This window comes from Cydia pomonella, chromosome 8, assembly GCF_033807575.1.
Source record: "Cydia pomonella isolate Wapato2018A chromosome 8, ilCydPomo1, whole genome shotgun sequence".
NCBI lineage: Eukaryota > Metazoa > Arthropoda > Insecta > Lepidoptera > Tortricidae > Cydia > Cydia pomonella.
The window spans coordinates 10,209,456-10,230,614 of record NC_084710.1 but is presented as its reverse complement, the minus strand read 5'-3'; the positions used below and the strand labels follow the sequence as shown (position 1 = coordinate 10,230,614).

Sequence of the window (21,159 nt, the reverse complement as noted above, 5' to 3'; positions counted from 1 at the left end):
CATCTACGCGGTAGCGTCTAGGCCCTCTGCGTTCAATTTTACAAAGCTTATAATCTTGAAAAAATTATCTAACTCTTTGCGTAATTTTCGACTTTCACTTTCACTCAAAATTTTCGATATGTACCCTGACTTAAAGGTCTCTTCTTCTTGCAACGTGTATCCTGCTGTCACAGACTGATAATTTTAGTGCATAAAATTTGGTGTTGATTATTAATCTGTAGTGTTGGTGAACGCAGCGTTAAGAAAAAAGCAAAGTATTGTGACTGTGACGTCTGTCTGCAAAAAAGTGTAATGCACAATCGAATTAAATCACGAATGTGGTGACTTTGAGTTAGTGAATTCATGTAATCACGTTTAGTTAAATTTGTCAGTGGTTAATGTTTCATCAGTTTCATGTGGCACTGATTGATTTTAATACAGCAGTAAAATTTCTTCATCAACAGTTCGTCGTCATCTATCGATGTAAGTTTGATTGCGAGCTTACCACTTTTCTCGATATGGATGCACGAAATTGAGAGTTTGAGTATGTTATTTGGCGGTATGTCCTTGCTGCAATGATTGATTTGAATGAGCTGTAGTGTTTCCACTGGTGTAGGTTGTAAGTTAAACAATCTTAAGTATTAGTGAGATGTTCAGTTTTCAATTGACGTTGCAGTGATCCAACGTATTGTTTAGAATTAGTAGCCACTCTGTTTCGCTTGTTATGATACGGATGAGCTCATATGGTCATCATACTCATCAGATGTGGTTTTGCTAAGTTTGTTGTATCAATTATGGAGGGAATTAGTCAGCAGCCTGCCTAGTCTGTTGAACGCGAATTACAACTACTATTAGTAAATAACAAGCTTTTCATCTGTTTTTTAGGTCATGCATTATTTCCTCCTTTCTAAAGTAATACAAATAATTGATTGTTGTTGTATTGGATAAATTGTATTCATTACTTTATAATGAACTACAGTAAAGGACAATCTTTTTTCTTGTTATTCATTGTTTGTCTTTATTGTTATCCATTATAAACATTATCTAAAAAAAAGAACAAAAAAAAAAACACTTTTTTCCAGTAATGTTACTGTAGTAACATAAATTACAATTGCTAAAAGCCAGGTTGTTTAAATTATTTTAATAAATATCTTTAAAAAATTATTGTAGTTACATTGAAGGTGACTAATGCAATTATATTTCTTAAATGAACTTGATTTTCAAGGGTGTATGATTCTGTGTATACTGAACAATTATAATAAATTCTAAGCTTACTTAAATACCTGCAGAGTTAAGTACTACAATTATATACGCCATACACTATTGTGCCATTAACTATATAGGTATATATTTGATACAGGTATTATATTTAATTATATAAAATAAATACCTATTTTTTTTTCACAAACAAATGCTTTCTTTAAAGATACTATATTACAATGAAAAACATCAATATTAGAAAGATTTACGCATTCATTATAAAGTGTACAAGCACGCCTTATAAACATATTTCGTGCATATCAAGTTCTGCTAAATGGGACAGCAAATAATTCCTTTTTGCAACATTTTCGCTGACACGCATGAGGGACTTTAATATTTATTTTTTGAAGTAGTGATGGAATCTCCAATTTAGAATTTAAGATTTTATAAAGTAAAACCGAGTCTACGCAGTCGCGGCAGTCTTTAAGAGATTGAATTTTATGGTATTGCAATGAGGAGTGGTAATCAACATAGTTTTGTCCACTCCTAAAATCTAACGTTTTTACAAACTTCTTTTGGAGCCTTTCGGAGTATACACAGAATCATATACTGTATATAGAGTTGACGGTTTTTGTTAATTAATAAATAATTAGTCTGTTAAATCAAATCAAATCAAATCAAATCAAAATATTCTTTATTCAAATAGGCCTAGCAACAAGCACTTTTAAATCGTCAAATTTTACAAATATCATCTTAATCTAAATATCAGAGCAATTTATTGATGCAGTTATTATTGTTCTAAAAAAAAACATTGAACTATTATAGATATGGTAAACTTAATAATAAGAATTTCATAAAAAGATCGTCATACATCAAAATTGTATAAAAATACTAGTCTAGAACCTTTCTAGAATAAAATCTAAATGTCAAAAAATACGGTATATATATACATTGAATTAATTTCATCATTTCAATTCATTAATAACATAACAATAAATAATTCATTCTTTACAATCACACTTAATCCCACGGTGTTTCATCATTCATGTAGTCTTGTGTGCTATAATAGGCTTTAGAGATAAGCTTACGTTTTACATAATTTTTAAATTTACTAACAGACAATTCAGTTATAATATTAGGAAGTTTATTGTAAAATCTTACACAATTACCCATGAATGATTTCTTAATTTTATGGAGCCTAGTGAAGGGCACTGCGAGCTTATGCTTATTTCTAGTATTAATATTATGTATTTCACAGTTTTTCTTAAAACTGGCAATGTTTTTATGTACATACAGAATATTCTCATAAATATATTGACAGTGTACTGTCATTATGTTAATGTCCTTAAACTTATCTCTAAGTGTGTCTCTATGGTACATTTTATATATTGCACGAATAGCCCTCTTCTGCAGAACAAAAATGGTATTTATCTCTGAAGCACTACCCCATAGTAAAATACCATATGACATAATGCTATGAAAGTAACTAAAGTAAACTAATCGAGCTGTTTTCACGTCTGTTAACTGACGGATCTTGCTCACTGCAAAAGCTGCAGAACTCAGTCTATTCGAGAGATTAGCAATATGGGGACCCCATTGTAGTTTAGAATCTAAAGTTATACCAAGAAAAACTGTGCTATCTACTAGTTCCAATTCCTCATCCTTGACAATGACACCTGTTTGCTCATTCCTTATGTGACTTGTAACAAACTTAATGCACTTAGTCTTTTTCTCATTTAACAATAAATTATTAACATTAAACCAATTTACTACTTTAGAAATAGCATTGTTTACATCACTGCAAGCTTGTTGCTGTCGTTTGATCTTGAAAATAAGTGAAGTATCGTCTGCAAACAATACTATGTCATGGTGGGTCTTTACTAGGTAAGGCAGGTCATTAATGTAGATAAGGAACAGGAACGGCCCCAATATTGATCCCTGCGGTACACCCATAGAGACCAATGACCCCGGTGATCGCTGTCCACTCACATCAACCCTTTGTATTCGGTATCGGTTCCATCGGTATTTTGGTTTCGGTTCGGTTCGTATCAGGAAACTGCACTATTATGGAGTAAGAGGCTCGGCACTGAATTTAATAAAGTCTTACTTACACGGTAGTGTAACTTCATAATAGTGCAGTTTCCTGATCAATGTTTCATGACAGACGCAATCGAAGGCCTTAGATAAGTCACAGAAGATACCTAAAGCATCCTGTGACTCCTCCCAGGCATCGAAGATCTGTTTAATTAGCTCAACACCAGCGTCGGTTGTTGAGCGACCCCGTGTAAAACCAAATTGTTTGTTGTGCATTAGATTATTAATGTTAAAATGTTTCAATAACTGACTCAAAACTATTTTTTCAAAAATTTTGCTTATGACGACCGGTCTGGCCTAGTGGGTAGTGACCCTGCCTACGAAGCCGATGGTCCCGGGTTCAAATCCTGGTAAGGGCATTTATTCGTGTGATGAGCATGGATATTTGTTCCTGAGTCATGGGTGTTTTCTATGTATTTAAGTATTTATAAATATTTATATATTATATATATCGTTGTCTAAGTACCCTCAACACAAGCCTTATTGAGCTTACTGTGGGACTTAGTCAATTTGTGTAATAATGTCCTATAATATTTATTTATTTATTTATTATTAAAAAATGTTGGTAACACTGATATCGGTCTAAAGTTAGTGGGGTCGGATGTGCTACCTGATTTAAATAAAGGAGTGACTTTACTATGTTTCATTAGATCAGGAAACTCACCGCAGTCAACACTGTTATTAAATATAACTACCAGGTCAGGCGCTACAACTTCTATTAAGGATTTGACAGTATGAACGGAGACTCCCCAAAGGTCACTAGTTTTTTTTACATTAATTGATTTAAACGCCTTTAATATATCTGAGGCACTCACATGTTCAAAATTAAGGTTTCTAGTACATTCTGGGACATTCTCTTCTAACAGTGTAACGGCAGACGAGGGTGATGAATTTAAGTTCTTAGTTGTGGAAGCTGGTACCTCGGTGAAGAATTTTTCAAATTCTGTTGCTACATCTAAACTGGAATCTACGATTTTGTCATCAATTTTTAGTTTAAGATCTTTCATCCTTTGCTTTGATCTACCAGTCTCCACATTAATTACTTTCCACGTTGTTTTAATTATATCAGAGCTAGTTTTTATTGTTTGACTTATATAATTACGCTTAGCGATATGGCAATCTATTTTAAACTTCTTCGAATATTGTTTAACATATTCCTTAAATTCATCACTCGTATTGAACCGCCGTTCCTCATACAAGGCATACAATGCACGTCTTCGTTGATGTAACTCTGCAGTAGCCCACTCACTAAAAACTGATGCATCACTAACCACGACCGATTTTGTAGTAAATATCGCATTATAATTTTCCATAAAAGTGTGAAAGAATGAATTATACATATCATTAGGACTCATGTTGGAAGACAGAAAGGGTAGCGCCTGAATTAAACTTTGTTTCATTCGTTCCACGCGGTCAGAGGTTACTGGTACAAAAGTTATTTGTTTTCGCAAGGTATTTTTCCTTACAGCCTCAAACACCATTAATTGGCCTAAGTGGTCTGATTCTAACTTGCTGATTACATTTTTAGCGGTAGGAAAAATATCAGTGAAAATATTATCTATACAGGTGGCACTAGTGGCAGTCACTCTAGTAGGCTCCATAAACATGTGGTTGAGATTACATGATTTGAAAAGATTCAACAATCTACAATTTTCCAAAATATTTACATTATAGTCGCCGCATATAAGTAATTTCTTACTAGAAGGTGATATTTTAAGTAGGACGGATTCCATTATGCTTTCAAATATTTCAAAATTACTTAAAGGCGGCCTATACGCACAGACAACAATAAATTGCTCCAATTCTACTGCACTTAGTTCTATAGTCCGCTCAACAGACATGGATACAATGTCCTTACGTTCCTTAAATTTTAACTGACTATTTAATATAATTAATGACCCACCATGTATGGAACTAAGTCTGGTGAACGAACTGCCCACCTGGTGATTATTAAATTGAGGCATTAATTCATTATTATTCAACCAATGTTCAGTAATACATAAAATATCAATATTATAATCATTCAAAAAAAGTTCAATCTGTAAATCTTTTCCTCTAATACATTGAATGTTTTGATGCACCAGGTGGATGTACATTCCATGTTTGCAGTATTTTTCATCAGATTTACTAAAAGCTAAATTGCCAGAGACAGATTCTTTTGTCTTAAGAGCTAATTTAAATTATTGGTTATGACTGGAACCAAAACCAAGTTCATACCGGTCTGCTCAATAGAAGCAGGATAAACTGCCAAATTTTTGGCAGAAATGTCAAACAAATATGATAGCGACAAAGCTATTTGTCTTTTATAATAATTTGAAAGGTATAACTTACCTTTAGTCCAAAAAACCATAGGCATATGGTATTTGCTAACAAATTTGTTAGTGTCAATTATACTAAACTTATCACTATATGTACAAAGATTATATAAAAATATATTTAACTTACACCTAGTGTTATTTTCTGCCTCTGACATTTGATCACAATAGGGGAATGTGAAAATAATAATTTCATTCACTATAAGTGTCTTTAATTTTTCAAAGAGTTTTATTAAATTATTTTTATTCACATTACCCCTATTCCCCATAAGAATAAGCAGTGTTGTCTTTGAATTAATAGTACTATCATTTAAAATTCGTTTTGAGAGATTTTCAAGGCTACTATGAGGCAGACAATTGTTGATTGTACTAAGTCCCTTTAAGTAATAGTTTAAAAATGTGCTCATATTGCTTCCAATTTCATCACAGTACATAATGACATTAGGTTCAGGTGTGCTTTGTTGTGTAGTGTGGAAGGAGCTATTATCATTTTGTTGTGATGGAGTCAAACTGTCACACAGGTTCGGCTCGAGTGCTCCACTCGACGAATGACCATTCATTTGCATACAAGCACATGACTGGCCATTGGTCAGAGACTCAACCCGCTCTGAATTTTGCCTAATTTGGGATATTAAATCATCCATGGCTAAAGAATATTCATTGATAACTTTTTTTGAACTCTCATTTATTGCATCTAAGGATTTAATTGAATCCTCCAAACTCTGAACTTTTAATTTTAATGTCTGTGTGTCAGTTTCATATTGTAATTTACTATGTTCTAACTGAGCAGAGTATAAATCTAACTTATCCACTAAGCTTACATTAACTTTACAAAATCTCAATTTTTTAAAAAACAATTTATTTATTTTTGACAACTTTTGTTTTTTTTTAATAAGTCTATTTAATTTAATATATTTCTTTAGTTTGTTTCCGCTGCAACTTACTAACCTTGGTGTGGTGGTATCATTGGCTAAATCTGTAGTGGCCACAGGGTTTTCAATTGGTGCGGTAACCAACTGAGAGTCGGGCCGAACCAGTTCTTCGAATAAGGTCTGAGTGTGTGCTGCTGCTACATTGTTTTGGGCCTCCTGTAGCTCGTAGATTTGTTCGTGGGCGTCGTGCAGTGCTCTCTCCAATGAGTTGATGTCCTTCAGGGCCTGCTCATAGGCAGCACTACACTCAGTGAACCTGTCAACCGTCTCCTGAAGCTGGGCCCGCTCTGAATTTACATTATTATAGTCAGTTTCTAAAGAACACAGTTGCTTTTTCAGCTTATCATTGCTATTAAGTACTAATAATAGTTCCTTCTCACTGTCTTCTCTTTCACTAAGCAATTGAGCACAAGATTCCTTGGATTTTTTCAATTCCAGCAAGGTAAGTTGGAGTTTATCAGTCTCCTGCTGGCGAGCCGCTGCGGCTGCTCTGCGGGTTAGCATTGTAGATGTTTTTTTTTATTATATTAAACCCAAAAAAAACAAGGATTCGCTTACTCAAGCCAAGTGATATTTAGGTACGTACTTACATGAAATAGTGACGATTGACTATGTCTACACTGTGTTCTAACCCTGTGCAATGATTTACGCTTTATTATACGCACACTTAGTAATTACTAGTGATAAAAACAACCAGAAAGGATTTTAAGGCGAACACAGATTTCAAATGTATAACCTATAACGGCTACAAATTTGAGATATTACAAGACACGTAAACGTCACTAAAGCACTTCACTTATTATGTATACATAAAACTTAATGTTAAAACTATTTAATACACACTTAAACAGCTTAATATTACATGAAATATCATTAAAATTAAAATAATTACAAGGGACCTAGCAAAATCAGCTGCTTATCGTTTGACAGCCAGGGTTGCCATCATCATGTTTTGCTGACATTCCAGACAAAACAAATGAATTGGTTTTATTATAACAGTTGGGTAAATCAACTTTTTCTTGCCACTCATTGCTATGGTGAAGTTCTCATGGGTCACTCTTTAAATCATGGTTTTATGGCATTCATATGAATCAGAAATGCATTTTTGTGATAGTTTTAAGCCCTTTCTGAACTAGGTCACCTACCTGCTACATACTACCTAGCATATCAGTAAACCATGGTATAACAGTTGTTCTAATATAGTGTGTCACTATTTTGTTTTTTTATAGCTGGAGGTTTTTTTATCCAGATGGAAACAGCTGGAGGAGGCTTTTACCCGGTCTACAGTATAAAAATAAATTGAAATATATGCATCAAACTATAAAATTCTCAATAGAATAACTAAGCTCTAATAAAATAAAAAAACTCCTGGCTGACGGGACAACATAACAACAAATTTCAGATAGAAACAAACGAGTAACCGCAAGCAGAAAATGTGAATTAACAAAATCGATTTGAAAAGTAAAATGGTTATGAGCGCTGGTGAGTTGTAGGTGATCTCACCCAAGGACAATATGTTGAACATTATGAGTAGTACCCAGATAAATATTGAATTCCCATTTTCAATATCCAATATCCATATTCAAGAAATGAATATAAATAAATATATATTATAGGACATTACACAAATTGACTAAGTCCTACAGTAAGCTCGATATACAAGGTGCCTGTGAGCATTGTGAGAGATTTTAACGGTGCATTCCTGGTAATATTTAGAAACTAAAATGTCATAAAATTTTGTGGATTAGGCCTAGTTTCAGATTACAATTAAATGTTTTTCAAAATCATTCTTTCGCCATAAGTACAAAACACATTTTTGACTGCGGTATTGCCACTTAGAGGTCTAGTCTGGACACACCTATTGATTGACATTGAAAAATTAAAAAAATGTATTTGACAGGCTACATCCAAATAAAAAAAAACTTTATAGTTAATTTTAGGTTATGTGCTTATCAATAAAAATTACGTTTTGTGTACAGGAGTGTTCAAAAAAAGAAAAAAAAAAACCAAAAACTTTTTTTTTTGTTGAATTTCACATAAAGTCATATAACATTTTTTGCTTCTGTTGCCATCAGGAATGCACCGTTAAAATCTCTTGCAATGCTCACGGGCACCTCAAAAAAAAAATATCCATGTTTATCACACAAATATATGCTCTTACCAGGATTTGAACCTGGGACCATCAGCTTAATAGGCAGGGTCACTACCCACTAGGCCAGACCAGTCGTATTTTTCTACCTGGTTGTAACCACTCTATAATATGTCTTTTTGCAAAGAATACGTATTTTATTACCTAATTCCGATTACTGCAAATCAGTACCAGGAACTAATAATAGTGCAGGAAAAGTTTTGAAGTGATTGTGTTAATTATTAATTAATAGTAGTGTTCAACTATCCAACGATTTTCAGCTGGAGCCATGACCAAAAATTAGGTGTTCATTTTAACTGCTATTTTCAATATAGATATATACATATAATTTTTTTAAGTTATGTATACATGTTTGCCGGGCCCATCTGGCCCAAGACCGAAATATGTTGCAAAACTTGCAGAGGGCCTTTACCCAAGAGGGGATCCCAAAATAAAAAACTTAAGATAAACTCTAGTTACAATTTATTTATATATTTTTTTAAAATATTTGGAGACAATCTTACACAGATCAAGCTAGCCCCAAACTAAGCAAAGGGTATGGGTACTAGGCCATGATATACATACGTATATTGATAAATACATAATTATATACATAGAAAACACCCATGATTCGGACACAAATATCTGTATTCATCACACAAATAAATGCCCTTACCGGCATTCGAACCCAGGGATATGGGCTTCATAGGCATGGTACTACGCTAAGTGGATTCTCTAGGCTGGGAATCACCAAATGTGTACTGTAAATATTCACACACGCACATGCGGGTTGTAATGTAAATTCACATACATATAAGACATGTCACATGTCACAACACAGTGTGATGATTTGTATTTTAAAGTTTTATTTATTTTTGTTTAGATGTCTGGCGGTCACAAGCATCGGTACAAGAACGTTGGGCTCAGCGCTGATGAGCTGAGACGTCGACGGGAGGAGGAGGGGGTCCAGCTCAGGAAACAGAAAAGGGAGCAGCAGTTGTTCAAGCGACGGAATGTTACTCTGCCGGCGGCGAATGCTCCTGATATTGCCTTACAGGTTTGTTGCGATGTAGCCCACCGCTGTGGCAACTTTTGATCACAAGATTTCTAACTAAATTAAGGTGCTGTGGTTTCAGCCAGCAAGAGTTTTTGAAAATCATAGCGCTTTTTTAGATCATAATATTATAAACATATGTTTGCCAAAAAAATATGAAGAGCAATCTTTCTCAATAAATTTCATCGATTCTCAAGCCTGATTAAACAACTTTCTTTCGCTCGATAGAAGAAAATATCGAACATAGGTTTATAATTATAACGCACCCACATGAAAATAGCCTTTAAAAATACGTAATGTTATTTATGTTATGACCGAACTTCTCGATTACTTTCTTTTTAAAATAAAAAATTAAATTAACAATGATATCCGCGGGATACCGGGTACCGTTTTTTGTTGGGAATGAAATTATTGGCGCGCACAGATAAGAAGGGAGAATTCTCATCTGTCCCCAACTGCCCAGCTCCCGTAGTCTAAGCGGGGACAGACGGTAATAGACGGGGATAGGTTACATCTTCGTTATGGCCTTATGAGTTCATAGTTCGCATACAACTAGCATTGGTGCGAAAAGTGCATCGAAATGGGTCACTGTGTGCTAATCTTGAGGAACCAGATACAGGAAGTTACATTATTCTGTGTCAGTTATGAAAAAAAACATTTGTAAGTAGTTTAGTGTTTTGACGCTTTTCATAGTTTATATTTTAAATAAATTTTCAATTTTATAAACCTTACTTTAAAATGATTTGCAGCCGCAAATGTGTAGCTGTGGCACCATTAAATGTGCAATAAAAGCAATGAACTAGGCACATATTGAATGCATTATCTTTCAGGATGACATCAACATCTCCCCATCGGACGACATATCCCCCGCGATGGTGGCGGCCCTTTACAGCGACAACCCGCAGGAGCAAGTGATGGCCACACAGAAGTTCCGCAAACTGCTGAGTCGCGAGCCAAACCCGCCTATAGACGAAGTTATACGGACCGGCATCGTTCCTAAATTTGTGGAGTTTCTCTCTTGTAGTAATAACCCTACTTTGCAGGTAAGAACTAATGATAAATTATTTTAACATAATACATAATAATGAAATTAATACTTTGTTTTTCAACAAAATTATTTTGGATGTGAAACATAGACGTGATAGATTAATTTCGAGTGTTTTGAATTTTAATGTTATATGGAGGTTTGCAATGAAGTGATCTTTAGTACGTATTTTAGCATTAGAAAGAAGGGAAGCGATTTCGAAATGTCTTTTTATTGAAAATCCTTTTGAAAAAGAATTCACGGCAAATATGTAACAATTATAAATCATTTACATTCTTTTGCTTTCAAATCATAAGTATTTTTTTTTCAAATTAATAAAGTTTTTCAATAAAAAAACATCAAGATTGTTTACCTTTTTTTTAATGCTAAAAAAAGAACCTTTTTAGTCTAGTACTATTACTAGGAAAAGCGGTATTAATTGGTTCATTGGTAACAAGTTAGAGACATTTTAATTTCGATAAGTTGATAAGTAATCTTAATATGAGCTCTATTACGTGAGTTATGATTCTGTTTAATGAGGTAACAAAAACGAAATAACAAATAATACCACGCTTAGTACTATCTGCTTCAACAACAGTTGATTGTGGCACATTCAAATTCTTAGTGTCACTTCAAATTAGGTATACTATGTAGTTATGTAGCAGACCCCAATACCATGATTAGGCTAGAAAGAGGATGAAGATAATATATTGAATAACGTGAGTAACCTCCGTTTGTGCAGTTTGAAGCGGCATGGGCGCTGACGAACATCGCGTCCGGGTCCGCGGAGCAGACGCGCATAGTGGTGGAGAGCGGCGCGGTGGGCGTGCTCGTGGGGCTGGTGGGGTCGGGCGCCGGCGACGACGTGCGCGAGCAGGCCGTGTGGGCGCTCGGCAACGTGGCCGGCGACTCGCCGCGCTGCCGCGACACCGTGCTGGCGGCCGGCGTGCTGCCGCCGCTCGTGGAGTCAGTTCACTTTGCGTTCACATCCGACGAACACTTAAGGCTAACTGAATAAAACTCTGACAGAAGAATTGGCATGAGGGTGTCAAAAATTACGCTAAATTGAACCCTATGAGTTTCAAACAAAGTTCAAAATCATTGTGGGAAATACATCCCCTCTGCTTTATAAACGTTCAAACGTTTGATCTTAGTGGCTTCAATATCTTCAGCTCTTTTTGATTATGCATATTCGGATTGAAGATTTAAACTTGTCTACCGGCGCGAAGTTCGATAAATCGAGTGAAAAAACATCGCTTCATAGATACAGCATATCAACGCATATATTCTTGTTTCAGAATTTTGAATAAATATACGAGACTATCAATGACTAGGAATGCTGTTTGGACACTGTCAAACCTCTGTAGAGGAAAGAATCCCCCGACCAACTTCGAAGCTGTTGCACCAGGTGTGTTTCTAGAATTTATTTGTTCTGCCGTTCTTGTCATTTTCATTGATTTCGGTACTTTACTATAAGATATTCTTGAGCCGGACTTTTGATTGGTGTATGTCAATGTTCAATTTTTATCTTTTAGCAGTCAATGTATGTACTTATGTAATGTTTGTTACGTAAAGAGGTTTTATTCGGAAAAAAAACTGGGCGGGATCCGTGTGCGCCTTAGTCTCAGCAAGGAAGAGGATGGTAGCTGGACGTTTCGACTGCCCTATATTGTAACGGGGAGTGCAAATTAAGTGGGAAATAGAGTGTTATATTTTAATTTATAGTTTTAATTTTGTTATAACTACTAACATTACATTTATAGGATTCCGATATTAAGTGAGATTTAACAAGATATGGATTTTATGAGTCTGAAATATATATTTTTTTACATTTTGGATGTTACATGGCAGGTATTCCAGTGCTAGCGCGGTTGCTTCACCACACAGACGCGGACGTTTTGAGCGATGCATGCTGGGCGCTCTCGTACCTCTCCGACGGACCCAACGAGAAGATACAGGCCGTCATAGACGCCGGTGTGTGTCGGCGACTCGTCGAGTTACTCCAGTGAGTTCTAGTGTAAATGTCGGCGGTCGATCGTAATATCCGCCAGATCATTAAATTCCTAGGCATATCGTGAAACATGAAAACTGTCTCGTTCCCTGAGTCGATGGAGTCCCGTAGCGAGGCTCCGATTTCTAAACGGTTTGTCCTTCTGGCATCTGAAGCAACCTAACGAACCTAACCTACTTATCTATTACGATCGCCGACATAAATACTGTCCGGAACTAGCAAATGTTTCATCTCTGACGGACCCACACCAACCAATTTACGGCCGTCATAGACATAGTACAAAGAGTGAGGAAGTAGGTTATCTTCATACAAACGCATCGCGTGTGGTGCGTTTGTATGAAGATAACCTACTTCCCCACTCTTTGTACTGTCATGTCATTGACGCAGACATGTGTCAGACTCGTGGAATTGCTTAGTAAATTACGTGGTACAGTCAGCATCAAAAGTAGCGGATGAAACAACGCGCCAAAAGTATCTGATATTCCAGATAACTTTTCCAAATATAGATAAATCTCTAATATTCGCGCTCAAAAGTATATCTTTTACAGTCTTAGTTGTTCTATATTAAAGTTGTTCTATATTAAAGACATCACTTTTTGTTACACCGTTACAGAATGGTAGATACTTATGAAACGTTCTTTGATCCGCTACTTTTGATGCTGACTGTACAGACCTTTGGGCCTCGTCTCAAGCAGGATGTCGTCTGGTAACGTCGGGCTGTCTCTTTCTGCAGTGCGATTCTCTTGATAGTAAGCTCAACAGCTTTCATGGGAATAGAACTTTCCAGCTACTTTCAAGAGAATCACCTGCAGGAAAAGTTGGCAATTCCAACGTGACGTCATGCAAGGTCAGTCCGCGCCTCAACAATTTGACGTATGGGATATCGATCAAGGGAGAGGTTGTTGGTGCAGACATGGCGGATTGCCTCTTTAGGATGTCACTACTTTTCTTCGCTCTGAGTGGCCCTACTAAAGCAGTCTTGTGATACTTATGATGTTGCTTTTATTTCTAGAGGAAAACATTGATATGAATAGAATATTACCGACAATGTAGAATCATATAGAAGCACATTCAGGCACTTTATACCTAGGTACATAGGTTGAAAACGTACAGAAGTCGAAGAATCATTGAAAACTGGTTTTCGATAACCTCTTAACTTCACTGTTTGCACTTCAATTAAGTTACTATTAAATGCCGAGTTTATCTTAAGTAATTGCCGATTGCGTAATATGTACAAAACAATTGCGAAGTAAGTATGTGCATGTTTCTTTGTGATGTTCACATGCCGTACTCGTATCGGTTACGAATATAGGTAATATTTAAAGGTAAATAACAAAACAAGTTTATAGCACGTCCGGCGATTTAATAGTAAAGAGCCATAAAAACATAAAAATAAGCTAATTAGTTATGTATTGTAAAAAGAGTCGATACTTCAAAGAGTCGATACTTCAAAGTGCCAGAAAAATTGGTGAAAATGATTATTGTCGCTACCAAAGTCAGCAAGATGAGGGTAAGAGCTTGCGGAGAACTGACGGCTGAATTTGAAGTTGTCACAGGCCTGAAACAGGGAGACGCCCTTTCGCCAATGCTATTCAACTTGGCACTCGAATACGTCGTCCGAAAATTACTTATGCATGATGGGGGTATAGAGTTGAACGGCAGGCATAAGATCATTGGGTATGCTGATGACCTGGGGCTATTGGCGCAAAACAAAAGGGACCTGGAGGCCATGGCTAGAATTGTGGAGCAGGAAGGGGAGAAGATAGGTCTCAGAATCAACCACCAGAAAACAGAATATATCCAAATGAAAAGGTACAAGAACACCAGAGCTGATAGAGAAGACCTAGTAGTGGGAGCAACCACCTACAAAGGTGTGGATCATTTTAGGTATCTTGGTTGCACAGTAACTGATACCAACCGAAGGGAGGAAGAGATAGATCTACGAATCCAAAACGCTTTAAGATGCTCGGCAGCGCTCCATCGAGTTTTAGTGTCAAAGCTGATCAGTAGACCAACCAAGATTCGTGTCTACAAGACTGTAATTAGGCCAATTTTGATGTATGGGTGTGAAGCTTGGACTCTGACTCAGAAAGCAAGCTCTTAGTGGCGGAGAGGAAAATCTGGCGGAAGATTCTGGGACCTGTCAGAGATGAAGATGGAACTTGGAGGCGTAGAAAGAATAGGGAGCTAGAGGAGCTGGTTGCGATGCCCAATATAATTGGCGAAATCAAGGCCACACGACTCCGCTGGCTCGGTCACCTAGAGAGGATGGGAGAGGATCGTGCCGTGAGAAGAGCGTATGTGGGGCACCCGGGTGGAAAACGTCCGTCTGGGCGTCCCAGATACCGCTGGAGCGACGAAGTCCTAAAAGACCTGTTCGCCCTCGGAATACCCAACTGGCGTGAAGTGGCGCAGGATAGGGCAGAGTGGCGCTCTCTTGTATCAGAGGCCAAGATCCTGTTTGGGTCACTGAGCCAGTGAAGAAGAAGAAGATTGTAAAAAGAGTGTAAATGATTTTTTATACATATATAAAAAGCTAATGTAATAATACGTAGTAAGTTTCAATGTCAAATGACATCACTTAGAATTGCAAACGTAATAAAAATGTTGGGGGTAGGGTTGCAACAATCGGGGATTTCCAACTAGGATTCCGCTGAAATTGATTTATACTGTCCGCAAACCAAACTGAGGACCGAGGTCATATCACTATCTCTCTCACTCTTGCCATGACCACGCAAGCTTGAATGAGAAGTTTTATGACTCCAGTCGACGGTCGTCAGTTTGTTTAAGGACAGCAGTGATTATGAGTAAACTATACTCACTTATTACAGTTTTGACAACCCTATACAAGTGTGAAGATATGTTTTGTTTAAGAAACATAACAATCATTTTAAGCTTTAAGTAATAAAAACTGTGTTTAGGTTTCGAAATAAAAATGCTATTGTAACAAGTTTTATTTCTGTTTGCTATAAGGAAGGCGGATAAACTATACGTGTCTGTTCTTAACTACGGTTACTGAGTCTTTTTGCCGTCAGACTCATATTTTTGATGTCGATTCTCGCCATTTATAAATTGATCATAAAACGACTACATTTTTACACCATAAGTAGTGAAAAATCAAACCAAACGGGTTTAACCCTTTGGACGTCACGCCTATCGTGTGCGGCGCGTCATCGTGAACCTTATCGGAATGCACGATAGTTGATATTGGGCTGAAGCCCAAGACATCAGTTTGATCAGTTGACGTCTTTGGCGATAAAGGGTTAAGCCTCATTCCGTTTTCATTCAGTCATAGTTCAGCTCGAAACCTGACTTTCTTTAGGTAGGTTTAACTTGTTACTCGGTATCTCGACTACTAAATATTAACGTCGGTTCAAAAAGTAAAATAAGGGTGTATTCAGGTGATAACGAAAAAAAACTACATGTTCTTCGGGATTTTCCGATTTCCGTAATTACCCCAATACACCGTATTATCAAAGGATTTTTTACAATATTTAAAAAGATAAATTTCAGGCACAACAAATCAACTGTGGTCTCGGCGGCCCTCCGCGCAGTCGGCAACATAGTGACCGGCGACGACTCCCAAACGCAAACAGTCCTGAACTGCAACCCTCTCGGCTCCCTACACGCGCTCCTCCGGTCCGGGGCCGAGGCGCTCCGCAAGGAGGCCTGCTGGACCCTGTCTAACATCACTGCGGGCAACGCGGCGCAGATACAGGTGAGTGACATACATAGTGAACTGCGACCCTTCCGGTACACGCGCTCCTACGGTCGGGGCGAACCCGCAAGGAGGCCTGCTGGACCAGGGTCCACATCACTGCAGTTAACGCGGCGTTGATACAGTTGTGTTATATCACACAGTGAACTGCCACACTCTCGTTACATGCGCTCCTACGGTCGGGTGCCAAAGCCGCAAGGAGGCCTGCTGAACCCTTTCTAACATCACTGCGGGCAACGCGGCGCAGATATAGGTGTGTGACATACACAGTGAATTGCGACCCTTTCGGTACACGCGCTCCTACGGCCGGGTGCCGAGGCCGCAAGGAGGCCTGCTGAACCCTTTCTAACATCACTGCGGGCAACGCGGCGCAGATACAGGTGTGTGACATACACAGTGAATTGCGACCCTTTCGGTACACGCGCTCCTACGGCCGGGTGCCGAGGCCGCAAGGAGGCCTGCTGAACCCTTTCTAACATCACTGCGGGCAACGCGGGGCAGATACAGGTGTGTGACATACACAGTGAACTGCGACCCTTTCGGTACACGCGCTCCTATGGTCGGGGCGAACCCGCAAGGAGGCCTGCTGGACCAGGGTCCACATCACTGCAGTTATCGCGGCGCTGAAACAGGTGTGTGACATACACACATAATTGCGACCCTCTCGGTACACGCGCTCCTATAGTCGGGGGCAAAACCCGCAAGGGGGCCTCCTGCGAACCCTGCCTCACATCACTACGATTAACGCGTCGTAGATACAGGGGTGATGTGTAATGAAATTTAATTGAAAGAGATGCAAAGAGCAGTGTTTTCAACATTTTTCCTTGACGTGAGAAAAGAAATTCGCGACGCCCTCAGCTGCTGGTAACCTGTTTTTTATCTTTTAATTTTCTTGTTTGTAATGTTGCTTTTCGAGCTTCCGATACCTCCTACCATAGAGCATGTAGGTACTTATTTATTTTATATCAATGAAATAAAGTCTACCGTCCGAAATGTTGCTGTTAATGCAAATTATTTATAATCACTTTATAATTTTGTAGAATAGTAATGGAAATTATCACACAACTGCAGCTACTAACTTGAATTTACTACCATTTATTTATAAGTTTAAGTACAGTTATCTTTTAATTGCCTATTTTGAGAGTTAGATAATACACTTACACATGTTCTAAAAACTTAATATTATAAATACAACATATAAATAAAGTACGAAAAATACAAAGTTATACAAACACAAAAACACAAAAATCTTAACCTAAACTGAACTAAATCCTAAATCTAACCGACCGATTTATAAGTTATAAAAAATATATAAAAATGTCTGCTAATAACAGAAACTCGAATAAACTGAAACTACCTAAGCTCAATTGTAATAGCATATTTTATATTTCAGGCTGTTATAGACGCAAATATCTTCCCAACACTAATAGAAATTTTAAGACAAGCCGAGTTCAAAACTAGGAAAGAAGCGGCGTGGGCGATAACAAACGCTACCAGCGGCGGTAGTCACGCCCAGATCAGGTTGGTACCAGGATTTGATCTATATGTGGCTTTCCATTTTCCATTCCATAATCTACATGGGACGTTTCCATCAGAGAAGGGTCCTTATGCACATGGACCCTTTTCTAATGAAAGGGTTCCTTAGGATGGTATCCCATCTCGGCTCCGTTCGGTGATCTCAATGGCATCACCAAACAACAAGAATAAATGGAATTGATAGTTCTGCAATAAAAAGAAAGATTTTCCATCGTGTATGTGACTTTGCGTTTTTATTATCTATCAAGATCAACAGCACAGTACAATACTTAGCGTATTTTTTTTTTACTAATTTGCGATTTTACTTCCAGGTATTTAGTAGAACAAGGCTGCATACCACCACTATGTGATTTATTAACATTAGCGGACCCGAAGACAGTGCAAGTAGCACTCAATGGCATTGACAATATACTGAAGGCCGGCCAGCAGTCTGACCACCAAGACAATCCGTATGCGGTGCTTATTGAAGAATGCTTCGGTAAGAAATACTATCTGTTTTTACAAGCTTTTATTTAACTTGCCCTGTTAGTATGTATGGGACAAATCTTGCAAGTTAAATTTTAACCACTTCCCGGTTTCTGATGAAGCTGAAAATTTGCATACATATGTAAGTCGAGTGAGAAATATTATGGTACCGTCAAGCTGATCTGTTGATGGAGACAGGAGGTAGCTATAGGAACTCTGTGATAAAACAACGCAACCTAATTGTTTTTGGGGTTTTTAGAATTGTCTCAATGAGAATTAGTTGCCTGTGGAACAAAAGTACAGTCAGCGATAAAAGCTTGTACCAAAAATATTTTTTTTTGCTAGAACTTATTTACAATGATAACATCACTGACATTTCGGATATAGAAATGTTAGGTTCCAAAGACCAGAAAGTGAAGTTTGCAACAATACATTTCTGAAGCGTTAATACAGATTATAATCTGTTTTTAAATTGGTCTTACTGTCAAGACAAGTAGATTAGAATTGTATATACGTAATTATTATTTTTCGCTTTTACAGTGGCTTTATTTTATTTTGTTTGCAGATAATCACGTGCATTGGAAATCGATATTGCATTTCTATCTAAACAAAATAGTCATTATGTAAACAAAAGTGTCTGTCTAAACTATTAGGGTTGGATAACCCTTTCTCTTCGGTTTCTATAAAATTTAACTTTTATAAAACTGAAGTTTCATACATTATTGCATGTTCAAAAGTGAAGCTCTCTTTTCCAGGCCTCGACAAAATCGAGTTCCTGCAATCGCACGAAAACCTCGAGATCTACAAGAAGTCGTTCGAAATAATCGAGAACTACTTCGGGTCGGAGGAGGAGGACGGGCGGCTGGCGCCGGCCGTGTCGTCCAGCACGGACTCGTACCAGTTCGGCGCCGGGGGCCTGCCCGCCGCCGGCTTCCACTTCTAACCGGCCCGAGCCGCTGCCGATGCCGCCGCTATACACGCTTATTGTGCAGTTAGTATTCCTTTCTATTTCACGGAGAGAGATATCTTTTAGTCCTTTTTATTTCAGGAATACCTTAATACACGAAATTAGCAACACTTTTAATTAGCCCTTGTCTTTGAAACGAGATTGATTGTCAGTTAACACATTTATTGCTAGACACAAAATTAAACAGTACTTCTAAAACCATGCAAAATCCATAAGCGCCCGGTAGGCGGGTTGGCGAGGCCACATAACGATCAACACAGAAGTATACGCCGCGCGGCCACTGTCTAGCTTGTCAAGTTTCATAATCAACCGTCCTATTACTTTTATTTTGTTTGTTCTTAGTCTCGCCCTTACCTGACGCATTTAAAAAGCAAATTTAATGTAATAATTTTTTTTTTTTAACTTTTTAGATTATAATAAGATTTCTAGTCATCCATGGTTATGAACGGTAAAACATACATACACAATCCCGAATGGATTTCGTTATTTACGAAAATTTAAAATATTTGATGCATGTCTAAATAATATGATACTTAAAACTTCTTTGCTGGTGTCAACCCTGCTAACCGTGGCGATGTGCGCTCGCTAGGTGTACTCTTTGGCATTTGGCATAACCTGTTGTTATCTACGGCTACCTATAGTAATAACCCGCCTAGTGGGTTGTCTGGCATCTGTGCAAAAGTTGCGAGCGCCCACCACGCGGGTTTCTGGCAGTGAATGTGTTATTGTAGTGTTTGTGTATAGTGTGGATGATGGTTTATTTTAAACTTGTTGTCGGCTATTGCCGACTGTGGCGTTCAAAGGCTTGATATGTGCCGTCTCAATCCTTGTGGCTTTTATTTAGGATTTGCTTTTAAATCCGTAAAAACTCGAGTTACATCACAAGGCATAAACAACATTTTTTGGAGGAGATAAACAACATTTTTTGTAATAGAAAAAAGAAATGAAGTAACGAACAAAATCGATATAAAAACAGTTGCCTTTTTTTAATGAATCAAACTGTCTTCTGATATCTTTGTCTAAGTCTGCTCTCCTTTTCTGCTTTCTTAATTGTTCTCTATCCTTAGCTATTATTGATGATAATATGTCACGTCATCCAATTTGATGCACTAAAATATTGAAATATAGGAATCACAAATCAAGCTTTTATTTTAAAATGTTGACAATAAATTGTTGTATATATATTTTGAAAGCATAATAACTTGTTGTAACATGTTCAATACGTTCATGCACATGTAGTACGGTCTGAATGCTCGAAAATTTTATTGGACTAGTCATCATATTATTTTTTTACTAATCTGCTTATTTCTATTGCAGATGTATCAAAATAAAACTAGTGATAACATATTAATGAAGTATGAAGCGAAACAAGGGAATATCTATGCAGTCCTAAGTGTGGTTTGCTGACCAAATCAACACCAGAGTGAAATTATATTTTGCACCAATGTAGGTACTACATGTGATTTAATTAATTTATATGTATGATAATTGTTAACAATAAACGCGCTTCTTTATTGTTTGCTGTGTAGATAATTGCATATCTAGATCATATATTTTTTAGAAAAATAAATATATTTTGTTGGCAACAATAGTGGCTGATATTTGTTAATATTAAATATACATACCTGTATATTGTTATGTGGAAAGTAACGTTTTAATTGACTATGTATGTATTATAACAAAATTGGTAACACCTTATTTTTTTTTTTTTATTCCTTAGCCTTATTAGATCTATT

General features: G+C 37.2%; 1 protein-coding gene across 1 annotated transcript; it reads left to right on the top strand.

The window, feature by feature from the left end:
• The first annotated feature begins 254 nt into the window (after positions 1-254).
• On the top strand, positions 255-21,119 carry LOC133520529 (importin subunit alpha-7). Its single transcript, XM_061855001.1, has 11 exons — positions 255-462; positions 9,532-9,705; positions 10,533-10,745; positions 11,469-11,692; positions 12,025-12,134; positions 12,578-12,731; positions 16,251-16,455; positions 17,849-17,976; positions 18,303-18,469; positions 19,212-19,447; positions 20,741-21,119. Exons 2-10 carry the CDS (start codon positions 9,532-9,534, stop codon positions 19,397-19,399), a joined length of 1,563 nt encoding a protein of 520 aa, XP_061710985.1. The 5' UTR covers positions 255-462; the 3' UTR covers positions 19,400-19,447; positions 20,741-21,119.
• The last annotated feature ends 40 nt before the right edge of the window (positions 21,120-21,159 follow it).